The sequence below is a fragment of the Monosiga brevicollis genome, genomic scaffold, assembly GCF_000002865.3.
Source record: "Monosiga brevicollis MX1 MONBRscaffold_45 genomic scaffold, whole genome shotgun sequence".
NCBI classification, from domain to species: Eukaryota; class Choanoflagellata; order Craspedida; family Salpingoecidae; genus Monosiga; species Monosiga brevicollis.
Window position 1 is genome coordinate 184,076 of NW_001865082.1, and position 12,715 is coordinate 196,790.

Here is a 12,715-nt window from a genome sequence, read left to right on the forward strand (position 1 = left end):
GGGGGGGGGGGGGGGGAGCGGGCAAAGTGGGAGATGAAGATGAGGGATGATTGCTGCGTGAAGCGGTTGTGCGATCGCATCAAGCGTCCATGCCACATTCACATCAATGGCAAACGGCAGTGACGACTCCTGTCCAAACTGCGAAGAGCCGACTTGATGCCCCGGGTGACCCTGCTGGTTGCTCAATCCACCTGATCGTTTGCTGGCTTGTAGACCGCCACCATGGCGACCTTGCTAGATGAGAAGAATCAGTGCGGACAGACGCTCCTGCGCATGGTTTGTGCCGACAACCGCGCACCGTGTGTGCCGCTCCGTCCCCGCGCAGTCAATGGCCATCCACTGATCTTTCTGTTGCTGGGTTGTTGTTCCTGCCCATGCACTGCTAGACCTCGCGAGGAAATGCCATCGTGGCTGAACTCCTGCGTCTGGCCGACAACGTACCAGAGCCGTACTTGTTGCGCAGCGCATCCAGCCGGGCCAAGTATGAGCAGATTGTCCTCGACTTTGCCTACTTTCAGCGCATTGAGGTTGGATCAACCAATCGACCTGAACCGACCAGCCTTATGCATGCTCCGCCCAGCCCCGGCCCCGACCCTAAACTTTGTCTATCTGTCTGTTTGTCCGTCTGTCCGTCTGTCCGACTCAGTACTTTGATAACAAGATTGATACCAACCCTGACCTTCAAGATGTGGACGAGCAACTCCGTGCCAGCTACATGCCCGTGCTCACCCGCTTCTACAACGCCTTTGAGAGCGTGTACAAATATGTCACTGACATAATCAAGTGCGTTTCACTCCTAACCCGGGCTTCCTTTTCTTGTAGTTTCTGCTCTGCCCCCCTGCCTCACCGTTGGTCGCCACTGCACACGCCTTGCAGATTCCTCGAAGACGTTGACGAGGGTGTCTACATCTACCAGACCATGGAAAATATTCTGGCTGACAAACACGGCAAACAACTCATGGCCGAGGTGCGACCGATGCCCAGGCCCTCACTCTTCAGGACGGCAGCCATGCGATGCGGCCGCATTGGCATCACAAGTGCCGAGCATGCTGCTTGGCAGACTGCTCAACTTTTGTACTGTGGTTTAGATGCTTTACCTGTATGGCTGCATGCTGCTCCTGGTTGACATGCGCATCCCCGGTCTCGTCCGCGAACGCATGATTGTCGCATACCAACGGTACTGGTACGTGCGCAGCGGCATGCCCGCTCAGCCACAGCCGATGCTGTCATCTCCAGTCATGCCTTGCAAACACTCACTGCCCCGGTGTTTTGAAAACAATCGTCTCATTCCAGCCTGAATGAAGCTGACATGACCAACGTCGAGGCCGTCATCAAACTCTTCCGCTCTACCGGCTACTCGCATGCCCCCGGCGCCAAGGTATTATTTTCCCTCACACACACACACACACACACATATATATTCTGCGACCTTTACTCATGACCGTCAACCCATGCCTCGCTTTCCCCACGCTCTCTGTGCTGAATCCTTCCACCTCCTCTCCACAGCGACCAGCCAAATATCCAGAAGAGTACCTGGCCCGCGTGGAACTGCCTTCTTACTTTGTACAGATGGTCATCGGGTACGCCCTTGAACCCTCGATCCCACACCCCGATTGGAATGACCGCACGCATACCTACAATTCACCGTCTGCCTGTTCATCGCCTCAACGTTCCTTTTTTTTTTTTTTTTTTTTTTTTTTTTTTTTCGCGCAGGCGCCTGCGAACGGATGACATCTATCAGCAAATGACCGTCTATCCCGAACCCGAACACCGGAGTGCTGCTCTGGCTTCTCAAGCTGCCATGCTTTACGTGATTTTGTACTTCGAGCCCACGGCCCTGCACCGCGAGCCGGCCAAGATGCGTGAGATTGTCGATAAGCACTTTCCTGACAATTGGGTCATCAACCTCTACATGGGTACCATTGTCAACCTGGCCGAGGCCTGGGAACCCTACAAGGTCGGCACGGTGCTGTCCACGTAGCCTGACCCTATCGCTCTTGTTGGTCGTGCTCACGCCTCCAATCTTGCGCCTTTCCGTTCATAGGCCGCTTCGGCCGCTTTGAACAACACGCTCGAGTCCAGCAACGTTCAATTGCAAGCGGGACGCTACCTTGAAGCGCTACCCAAGCTCACCAAGCAAGCCGCCGGACTCTTGAAGGAGGGCGTGCTTGTAGAAGGTGTGTGGATTGCGAGCCGTGTTCGCGCCGTGTAACCTGCGCAGTGCTCCAGCTGTCAGCATCGCAAACATGATGGCTTTGCCCGATTTAGAATATGTCCTTGACAACACATCAAAGTTGATGCGCGTTATGCGCAAGGTGGGTGGCTAGGGCCAGCTTTTACACCCATTGCATTGGATTCTGGCCCGTGTTTTGCTCACCGCGCTTGCCGTGGCGGGTTGTAGATCAACGTGACCCTGCGCTGGCTGATCCTGCACACGCACAACGACGCCCGCACGCAACAACACCGCCGCGTTCAAGCTGCTCGTGAAGAGATTATCAAACTCGGGTACAGAATCCCATGCCCAATGCACACCAAACTGCTCAAGTGGCGCGACGACCATGATCTGACCTTGCTTTGCCTGCTTACCTTCCTAGCTTTGATGCCAAGCCAGTTTTTGATCTGCTCTTGAGCTGTGCTCAGTACGAGTTTCTGCTCAAGGAAATGTTCAATAGTCTGCTCGAGCAAAAGCAAGATCGCTGGGATGGCTTGAAGAAGGAGGGTCAGTCTTTTGCTCGAATTGACCCGTTTTGCAACCAGACGCACTCAGATGCCTTACCTGCTTCCCCCATTCATGCTTTGGCGCTTCTCAGCGAGTGACCGCATGAACGAGCTCTCGGATGTCTTTGGCGGCACAACCCCGCTTACGCGTGTCGAGGTCAACACCCAACTGCGCGGTACGCTCCGGCTCTTGCTGCATCGCCTCTCAATGTTAGCATAGACTTGCCATGCTTGCCGGGGCTGAAACTCATCCGCCTTCAACCACAATACATATGGGTGTAGACTGGTTCAAGAACATGGGCTCGCAGATTGCTAGCCTCGATTACAGTGACTCAACCGCTGCCGGTCGCAAGATTATGCAGCTCTTTCAAGCCTTGGAGGAGGTGCAAAGCTTCCACCAGCTTGAATCGAGTCTGCAAGTGCGCCAATTTCTCAAAGAAACGCAGTCCTCCTTGCAACAGGTGTGTCGGTCGCATTCACACCGCAGTCACGTGCCATCTGCAGCGCTGCACACTGACACCCGGCACGGTTTAGATGATTCGCACCATCAACATCAAGGATGAATTCCTCAGTGTCATCAGCGACGTGGCCGACCTGTCTTATGCTTGGGAGATTATCGACAACTACACCGGCTACATGCAAGCTGGCATCAAGCAGGACCCCACGCTCGTGATCAAGTTGCGTGCCACTTTCCTCAAGTTGGCCTCGGCGATGGAACTGCCTGTCCTGCGCATTCATCAGGCGGACTCTCCCGATCTCTTTTCCGTCTCGCAATTTTATTCATCCGAGCTTGTCAGCTACGTGCGCCGCGTAAGTCTTCCTGGACGTCGTAGACCAGACTTGACATCGACCCACTGCGCCCACACGCGAATCTGACTCTTGGGCCCTGTGAACTGGTTTGCAGGTGTTGCAAATTATTCCACGTAGCATGTTTGAAATCTTGGCCAAGGTGATTGCTATCCGCACGCGGCAGCTCAAGGAAGTGCCGACGCGCCTCGAGAAGGACCAGCTCAAGGAGTATGCGCAGCTTGATTTGCGCTACGAAATTGCCGAGCTGACCTATCAAATCTCGGTCTTCACCGAAGGCATTCTCATGATGAAGTCCACCCTCGTGGGTGTGATCAAGGTACGGCTGCGACACGCGCGCACACACCTGGACTAAACCATCGCCCTGACCCGTGCCCCCCGCACCCATAGATTGATCCCAAGCAGTTGCTTGAGGATGGTATCCGCCGCGAGTTGGTCACACAAGTAGCTAGGGCTCTGGACGAAGTGGTGACCTTTGAGCAAGTGAAGGTGAGAGATGAAACTTCAAATGCCTCGAGTCGCTGCCAGTCGCGCGCTTGCATCAATCTCCACGACTGGTTGGCACTCATCCTGTTTTGTGTCATTACTTTTCCTCTTGCTGGCTCGGGCGCAGGGCAAGATGACTGACTTGCACGAAATGCTTCAAGTGCTGCGCCACCGCATGCTGGGCTTCCGCCGCTCTTTCGAGTATATCCAGGTACAGTACAGGAGATGTTGGGCTTTGGATTTGCAAGCCTAACATTTCTAGCACCCAGTGATTGTGAGATCGCTATGCACGGCCATCAGATCTGCAATTTACAGTTGTGGGGTCACCTCGTAGGACTACGTGGACATTTACGGGTTGCGCATCTGGCAAGAAGAGGTGTCTCGCATCGTCAATTACAACGTGGAACAGGAGTGCAATGCGTTCTTGCGGGAACAGGTTTGACGTTGTGCCCATATCGTCTTTGGCCTTTCATCTCGTTCCCGCTGCTTTGATGTGGCACTGCCACTTGAACCGCTCTCACCCCGGCTTGGCTTAAAAATTTGACTCGCTACAGATTACAGACGAAGAATCCATCTACCAGAGTCGCGCGATTCCCATCCCCCGTTTTCAGCCACGGGACAACATGTCCATGAACTTTGTGGGGCGCCTGGCACGCGAACTCCTTCGTCTCACCAACCCATCCACCACCCTTTACCTTGAGCGTAACACAACGTGGTATGACATCAAGACCAAGTCGGAAATTGTGCATGCCGACACCTTTCAGCGCCTGCTGGTAAGTTTGCTTCAACCAAGGCCTCGTTACACCTACCGCCTGGTGTTGACGTCATCCAGCAGACATATCCGTGCCTGCGACGCTGGATGGCTTTCAACGTGCTCAACTTTTCGTGCTTTGGGGGAATGCAGGAGGCCCTTGATACCTTTGGACTCGCAGGCCTTGACAAATTGTTCTGCTTCATGATTGTGCACGAGTTGCAACGATTTGAGCGCACCTGGCAGCGCCAACTAAAGCAGATTGTGCCTGCTCTTAAGAGCTTGTCGACAACGCTGCAGCCCTTGGCTGCGCCGCCGGCCACAACAGCCGTCTACGCCACCGGCATTCAGCAGCTGAGCAAAGTGTTCCCCTTTATTGCCAATGTGGTCTTCAAGGTCTGTTCAACTTTGGCGTGACTTATGATGGTCGCTTCTGGCGGCCCTGTTGCAACGATCTGCCAGAATGTCAGGACCACGGCTTGAATATACTCATGGCCGATTCTCGCCTATAGGTGGGCCATATTCAGTTGCTGCGCCGCATGATTGCAACGCAGCTGAACAGTGCTGCCAAATTCGATGGCAAGCTACTTTTGGCGTAAGTCTTAAACCTACGATCATGTGTCGACGCCGTGGTGTCGGTTGACCCATTGCTTCGCCTTTGCTCCGCACGCTATGCAGGTCGGTCAAGTCTGTGAATCAGGCTTTGTTGGCTGAAATTGAAACCCACTACCGTGACCCCAGCAAGCCCTTCCCTGGTATGTGCTTTGCCTCCTGGCAGACTAACTTCTCCCACCGTGCCTGTATTGAAACCGCCACGTCGCTCATGTAGCTCGATCACGCCCTCGTAGGTGGAGACACGCTGTTGCTGCCCGAGCTCTCGGCTTACTCCGAGGCCGTGGGTGTGGCTGACCCTCTGCAAAAGATCTACGTCACCACAACCAAGCTGGATGAGATTGCTTCCCTGTTGTTTTTCTTTTCGTTATCACAGGTAGGCACAGGTATTTTGTATGGAAATACCACGCGGTGGTGCGTATACATTCGTAGCTTGCTCACCTGTTGCTCTTGCGTGCTGTAGCTGCAACGATTTTCGTTTGCGCGCCAACTGGGCACGCTGGTATCGCGGAAGCAGGGCGATGACGTGGACGGAACTGTGTTCATTGCGGGGCTGATTACCCTGCTGCGACAGTTTCACGTATCCCATCAGCTTTCTTTCCAGGGCATGTTCGCTCAGCATGTCCGCGCGCAGATCCAGACGGTGGATCCGAAGGTAAGCGCCCCTCACGCCGTGACTGTCGTCGTGTTTTTTTATGCACCCGCCCACTCATTTTTGATCAATCGCACATTCCATTTTTAAAGAGCCCGACTCTATCAGCGGATGCCATCAACTCTCTGGTGTTTTTGGAAGAAATGGCACAATACTGCAAGGTTCGTTTTTGGCGCTGAAACCCAACTCCTCCTCGCACGCATACGTCAACTTGAGTGGCTCTGTCCTTGTAACGCTCCAACTGTGCTCCAATGTGTAGACGTCTCGTGCAACCTTGATGACCAACTTACCTCCATATATTGTGGATGAGTTCCGTCGTCAGACACAGTAAAAGTCGTGTAGTTTGGAAGTATCCTTGCCACGACATGCCGTCTCTTGCCCAACGTTGCTTAGGACTATTTGTTTTTGCTATTCTCGTGTTTTGAAGATGTAAGCCTCTGGTAAACATGTGGCTATCATGGGGTGGTTTTTTTTTTTTCCTTGTTGTTCCCGCTTTTTTTTATCGCGCTTTGTTTGCGATTAGATGGGTGGTTAGTCACACGCAAACTTCCTGGCAATTTGCAATTGATTGAAGTCTGAAATGACTAAGTCAAGCGTCGAGACAAAACTATGAACTTTTGTTTTGCTGGTGGCTGAGATTCCTAGGCTGGCTCAGTTGGTCTTCCAGAGGGTGTAGAACAGCCACATCTCGTGGAACGACGGGACACAGACTGATTCCTGCGGGCAGCGGGTGGTGAGCAACGAAGGTTAAGGCTTGCATGGAGGCACCGACAAAATGAAGGGCAAGCAAACCTTGGTAAAGTCGAGGCCGGCGGGATGAGCATGAACAATGTCCTCGTAGCAGCGCGTGGCGGCAGGCATGTTGGCACTGCCACCTTGAGTAAGATATTTGCCGTGTGGTGCCAAGAGAGGCATGGCCCGATTGAGGACGATCTGCAAAAACTCCCAATCACTACCTGTGGTTGTCAAGAGCCAGAATGGATGATCGTCAGTCAAAATGCCCCAGGGCCGGTGAAGCAGAGACCGTGGTGATGAAAAAAAAAAGATCCGGTCTAGCTTTGCATTGGAGCGGCTTGGCACACCTGCGAGCGACGTTGAGACTGGGACTGCAGTGAGGTCGTTGATGATGTAATCAAATTGCATGCCTACATGGGTGATCAGAGATGAGTGAGTTGTGGCTATTCAAGCAGACCGTGGACGAGAACACGGGGGCTAGGATTGCATACCTTGGGCCTGCAATGTGTCCATTTCACCCAGACAATCCTTCACGCGAATCTACAAGAACAAGGGTAGAGTGAAGAAATGTGAGAGGCAACTCCGTGTCTTGAGTGCCTTTGTTTCGGGGAACGAATGATACCTCGTAGTTGGGACCGGTGAGGTTATCCATGCTATCGAAGCAGATGCCTCGCAGGTGCTTGCGGGCCGCATTGATGACCACCTGGGGCGATACAGCGGAGAATGAGATTTAATGAAATTCAAGACAAAGAATGAAAAAGGCGAGATGTTCAAGCCTAAAAGTTGCCGGGCCCGCCAGGGGACAGGCTGGCGAATGGTATTGGGCTGACCTCGTCAATCTCAATCATGATGACGTTGGCTGGATTGAGCTTAAGAATCTGATGCAGCACACCACCATCTCCTGCGCCGAGGACGAGGACGGATTTGCCCTCAAAGTTGAAGCGACCGCTTCCAAGGATGGCCTGTGTGTAAGCCAAGTCGGACTCGGCAAGGTTAGGGTCGTCGTCCAGGAGAAGCATGTTTCCAAACTGGCGTGAGTGGTAGATTTTGACATCCTAGGGTGGAGGGGAAGCAATGAATTTGACGTGAGGGCGGTGCTTGCGTCGCGTCAGAGCGTGCATCAAGGGGCAAGAGCAGATGGAAGGGCGACCGACTTGGTAGGGCGACTTTTCGTGAAAGACGAGTTCGTCAAAGTCGTACTGAATCCAAAGGCCATCCGAGGAGGGCACGACGGTGGGAAAAGATCCACCACGGACGACGGGCGGGTAGAGGGTGGTGGCATCCAGGTGTTGGACGGGGGCAGCCTTGAGCGATTCGGTGGCAGTAGCGCGGACGCGCTCGAGGGCATCGGTCAAATCCGGGGCGGCTTCGCCGGCAGCCAGGCTGAGAGAAATGTCAGCAGTGACGGTTTCTTCAAAAGCTTTGATTTGCACCGAATGGGGGCTGTTCGGGCTCGTCAGGAGAGCCAGCGCGCTTTTGGGGCCCTGGGCCTGAAAGAAACTAATGTCAGTGCCTGGGAGCTGGGCATCATCAATGAAGATTTGGGCCACCGCACGAACGAGGTCTTCAGGAGACTGGGTGAAGCCAGGAAAGTGGAGGTCCAAGAGAACGGAATGCATGCGGGCAGCAACCTCTTGTGCAGCGAGCACGGGAGGCTGGTGCTGGAAACGCAAGAGGGGCTGTTCTGTTGCGGGGGCGGCTGTCGTCGACATGCTTGCGGTGTGTGTGGCAAAGGACGCGGCGGACAGTGGGCAGGACGAGCGGGGCGAGCGAAGATGAGCCGCAAGGCGTGAACCGGAGACTGCACAGGAAGTATGACCGCGCTGCAGGCTTGAAACCCACAACTTGTTCTAAGAGCAGACATATTCATCCAAAAGGAGGGAAGGGAAGCATGAGCTGGAAGGTGAGCCCTTTGAAGTCCGTGGCGCTAGAGGCCGAGCAGAAGCCCTCGAAACGAATCGCACCGGCACAATGAACCTCGAAAGACGCATTTGATGGCGGTGGCACAGCAAGCGGCAGCGCGTCCAGCCAAATGGGTCTGAACTACGTTAAGGCCTACATAGAAGACAAAGCAGCCAAGCGTTCAAGCAAGCCCGCGAGGCAAGAGTGAGCGCTGCCATCCGTCGCCGGAACGAGAATTTTTTTTTTTTTTTTAAATTTCCTGCGTCCGAAAGAGCTCCGGCAGCCATGATGGTTGAAGCCAGCCCAACAACCCCGCTACCCGTTTCCTTCCTCCCCTACCCCCGCCCCACAACACCCAGGCAATGCCCATGACCCAGCACCCAGCCCTCGACGTCTCAACCCTTCGACACGCACCTCACGGAGATGTCAACTGCACTCACAGCGTTTCTTGATAGCCGCCACTGACATGTGCGCAAATGCAAACTCTCTCTCTCTCTCTCTCTCTCTCTCTCTCTCTCTCATTTGCTCTCAAACTCTCTCATTTGCTCTCATTTTCGCTCAACTCTCTCAACCTCTACAAGTTTCCTTAAGTGTCTGGAACAAATCTCTGTAAGTTTCTCTCAAACCTCTCAAACTCACTCAAGACTCTCTTCAAACTCTCCCTCTCTTTCTCTGCACATCGCGACAGTGCCGAGGGGCGTGGCACATGGATCAATTTCGCCAGCAGACAAAGGAGACCAGAAGAATGAGGGCCAGAAGGAGGCGTCAAGACCGCTTGCAACGGTCGACTCGAAACTGAAGCACACAGCGGCTGGACACAGCAAGGGAAGCACATGGGGCGCAGAGGTTGCGGATGGAAGAGGTACACACAGTACAAGTGCCACAACAATGTCGGGGAAAAAAAAAAAAAAAAAAGCAGACACGCGGACCGGATTTGTCAAACAGAAACAAGCTGATTTACCAGCAGCTGGGCACGCCAAGCAAAGAGCGAGAGCTACGGTCGCAATTTGGCCGCAGGGTCATGTCCCGGCTTATTGCTGCTTCTTCTGCTTCTTCTGGCCGTCCTTCTTGCCGTAAGTCTTGCGGTCAAAGTTGGTAAACAGGGCCAGAAGAGAAATGATGTAGAACAGGTACATGATGGTCACGTTCTTGGGGAACGCACAGCCCTGGCTCAGGAGGATGGCCGCCTATGCAGGAGAAACAGGTGAACAGAAGCCACGTAGCAAGCCCAAGTGGGATCGGGGTAGGGATTGAAGGCAAGATTTGAGCGCTGGGTATGGTTGGAAAAACCACGTTGAGCTCATACCTGGATGTTCATGGCCACAAACTGGATGCGTTGAGAGTGGGTGATCAGGCGCTTGAGGGCAGTGGGGACGCGCAGGCCGATGGAGGTGACACCGTAGTAAAAGTACATGATAAAGTGAATGAAAGAGTTCAAGATGACCGTGTAGTAAATGTCACCGTCGTAGGCCACGTTGGCGTTCAACCAGTAAATCTGCGCGCGTTTCCCACGTACATCAGCGCGACAACAAACCACACGAGGGGCACTGCCCAAGGCACACTAAATGAGATGCACGGACCATGAAGATGCTCGAGTGATGGTACACGTGCAGAAAGCTGAGCTGGGTCCACTTGCGGCGAAGGACAATGAAGACCGTGTCGAAAAAGTCAAGAATCTTGCTCATGTAGAAAAGCCAAGTCACCGAGGCCATTTCTATCGTGTGCACCAAGATGAGACGGTGATGTGGCGCGACGAAAACGGGTGGCTGGCCACGAAGTAAGAGTCGATCACCCTGACGCACCCGAGTTGCGGAGCGAGAAGGCGTTGCAAAAGGGCTTGTAGCCCTGCTCCATGTAAACGGTGACGGCACGGTAGATCATAAAGGCACAGAGAGCAACTTGGCTGGCGTTGTAAAGCAACTGTGGCCGATATTATACAGAGGGCGACTGTGAGTCGGTGACCATGACACGAGCAGGCCGGAGGGCGCTACCATGGGCTGACGCTCATGATAGAAAAGGCTACTGACTGACCATAAAAGGCTTGAGGAGGTCACGGCCACCCGAGGGGCTGGGCTTGGAGCCGAAGATCAACTTCATGATCGTGCTGCCGACCAAAACAAAGGCCAAGTAGACAAGCACCAGCACCAAGGCTTCCTACAATGGGTTGCCGGCAAGCCACACGGAAAGGGAGGAGAGAAACGGGTCAGACTGGGGGCACGGAACACACGGGCTACCAGGTATAAGCAAACGGTGACAGAGGAAGTGCATCAGCAACTGACTTCCAATCGCATCATGGGCCAGTTGCGGGGCTCGAGGTTGAGCGAGGTCACATCCGGGTTGAAAAACTGGAAGAGCTGCAGCTCAGACTGGCGGATGGTGGCCGTATCCATCTCAACGCCGACCATGTTGGCCGCCTGAGGCAGATACTGGTCCAGCAGACCACGAAACTGGTTGTAAATCTCCATCTTGAACCTGAGCAAGAACCGGATCAGGACCAATGAGGAAAGAAAGCCCGGAACCGCCCGGATCACTAGATCAGCCGACCGCCGGGGGAATGGCAGACAAGGTCCAAGAATATCACAGAGGTTTAACATGTCTCGCCCCGATAACCACAACCGTCCCGATCCCCCAGTTGCTTGATCCGCGGGTATCATTCCACCCATCGCGATTGCCATCCCCCAGCGCCCGTACCCGGCGGGGGGGGAGCGTGCTTGATGCTCCCCCCGCGCCGCCGTTTGCACTTACGAGAGACGAAGAACTCCTAAAAAATAAAATTCCGTTTTAGAGAGACTGACAGCACGACTCCTCCCGGTCAGAGAGGGGACGCGACGTTGAATCTCCAAGCAGCTTGATAGCTTACCAAAAGCAGAGAATGTTCTGGATGCGGGTCTTGTCAGAGAGCTGGGGCCATTGTCAGAATCACGTGTCAACCTTGCATCGGCACACCGACACGTTGACAGTGGATGCGGTAGTGTGTCGTTGGTTACACTTTAGTGGAAAAGTTGATTCGTTTAAGTTTTTTACTTTTGATGTGAGGCTTGTTAGGTATAGTATTTTACTTTTTTGTAGCCGTCTGTTTTTTTTTTTTTTTTTTTTTTTTTTTTTTTTTTTTTTGATGATTTTTTGGGCAATTTCTGCTTCGGCTCGGCTACGGCAGGGACGTGCTCCTGGCCACCCGCCCTTTTGAAGAAGAAGCAAGTCGAAAGCAGTGTTTCCTCCTAAATGTCTCTGTGTGTGTGTGTGTGTGTGTGTGTGTGTGTGTGTGATTTCAGACGTACAAAAGAATACAGTGTGTCAGGCTCCAGCACGTCTGGAGGCCGTCTTTGGGTTGCGAGGAAGCGCGTAGGTTTGAGGAAGCGTTTTGAGAGAGGTTTGAGAGACGTCCGTCGGAGCGGAGCGAAAGCTTTGGTGGTGTCTTGAGGTCAATTGAACCAGCTGCGGTCGGCAAGCATTCACAGTGACCAGACCAGGTGCACCGTTAGAATAGCTGTAGAGTCGCTCAATCCCGAGGATAGGGAAAGTCACAAGAGAGCAGAGCACACAGGAGAGCAAGGGGAAGACAGAATGGCAGAGGGCTTGACGTACCTGCGGTCGGCAAGCATTCACAGTGACCAGACCAGGTGCACCGTTAGAATAGCTGTAGAGTCGCTCAATCCCGAGGATAGGGAAAGTGCAACTCGTGCCCGACCGCAGGTGTCACAACAAAGGGAAACAACAGTAGCCACAAGCTTATTGCCCCAGGGCAGCTGCCCAGGCATCGTGGGGACCGCGTCACACGCGGTGTTTACTCATGTGACTGCCACGAGGAGGATCAAGCCCAGGGGGTCCAAAAGTAGGTGTCAATGTGTGAGGTCGTCGTAGCTATGGAATACCAATAGGAAGACCCATAGCGACCGATGCTGAGTGTGTGCGAAAGCAGTGGGAGTGTTCAAATGCGTGGAAGCACGGATTTGACGCTAACACCCCCCCTCGCCAGCCGGAGCCCCGATCCGGCGAGGATGGTTCAAAGACAAACGGAAGAAATGGCGAAGGCACGCTGAGAACAAAAAGGG

General features: G+C 53.7%; 3 protein-coding genes across 3 annotated transcripts; 1 reads left to right on the plus strand and 2 right to left on the minus strand.

Moving 5' to 3' along the window:
* The first annotated feature begins 212 nt into the window (after positions 1–212).
* On the plus strand, positions 213–6,604 carry MONBRDRAFT_34678 (uncharacterized protein). The gene is made up of 27 exons (XM_001750631.1): positions 213–276; positions 387–527; positions 647–783; positions 877–967; positions 1,089–1,183; positions 1,294–1,378; positions 1,507–1,580; positions 1,714–1,957; positions 2,045–2,177; positions 2,269–2,315; positions 2,402–2,505; positions 2,595–2,719; positions 2,811–2,894; positions 3,001–3,179; positions 3,253–3,528; positions 3,623–3,844; positions 3,916–4,014; positions 4,139–4,222; positions 4,346–4,447; positions 4,566–4,784; positions 4,916–5,158; positions 5,275–5,357; positions 5,441–5,517; positions 5,611–5,750; positions 5,838–6,029; positions 6,119–6,187; positions 6,286–6,604. The coding sequence occupies exons 1-27, from the start codon at positions 223–225 to the stop codon at positions 6,355–6,357; spliced, it is 3,471 nt and encodes a 1,156-aa protein (XP_001750683.1). The 5' UTR covers positions 213–222; the 3' UTR covers positions 6,358–6,604.
* A 73-nt stretch (positions 6,605–6,677) lies between these two features.
* Positions 6,678–8,881, minus strand: MONBRDRAFT_30201 (uncharacterized protein; the record flags this gene model as incomplete). Its single annotated transcript, XM_001750656.1, has 8 exons — positions 6,678–6,743; positions 6,819–6,982; positions 7,109–7,171; positions 7,253–7,301; positions 7,384–7,464; positions 7,592–7,816; positions 7,916–8,274; positions 8,821–8,881. 8 exons carry the CDS (start codon positions 8,879–8,881, stop codon positions 6,678–6,680), a joined length of 1,068 nt encoding a protein of 355 aa, XP_001750708.1.
* A 483-nt stretch (positions 8,882–9,364) lies between these two features.
* On the minus strand, positions 9,365–11,136 carry MONBRDRAFT_34679 (uncharacterized protein). The gene is made up of 6 exons (XM_001750657.1): positions 10,943–11,136; positions 10,695–10,817; positions 10,466–10,583; positions 10,244–10,377; positions 9,970–10,158; positions 9,365–9,850 (listed from the first exon to the last, which is right to left on the minus strand). Exons 1-6 carry the CDS (start codon positions 11,126–11,128, stop codon positions 9,695–9,697), a joined length of 906 nt encoding a protein of 301 aa, XP_001750709.1. The 5' UTR covers positions 11,129–11,136; the 3' UTR covers positions 9,365–9,694.
* Between the last annotated feature and the right edge of the window lie 1,579 nt (positions 11,137–12,715).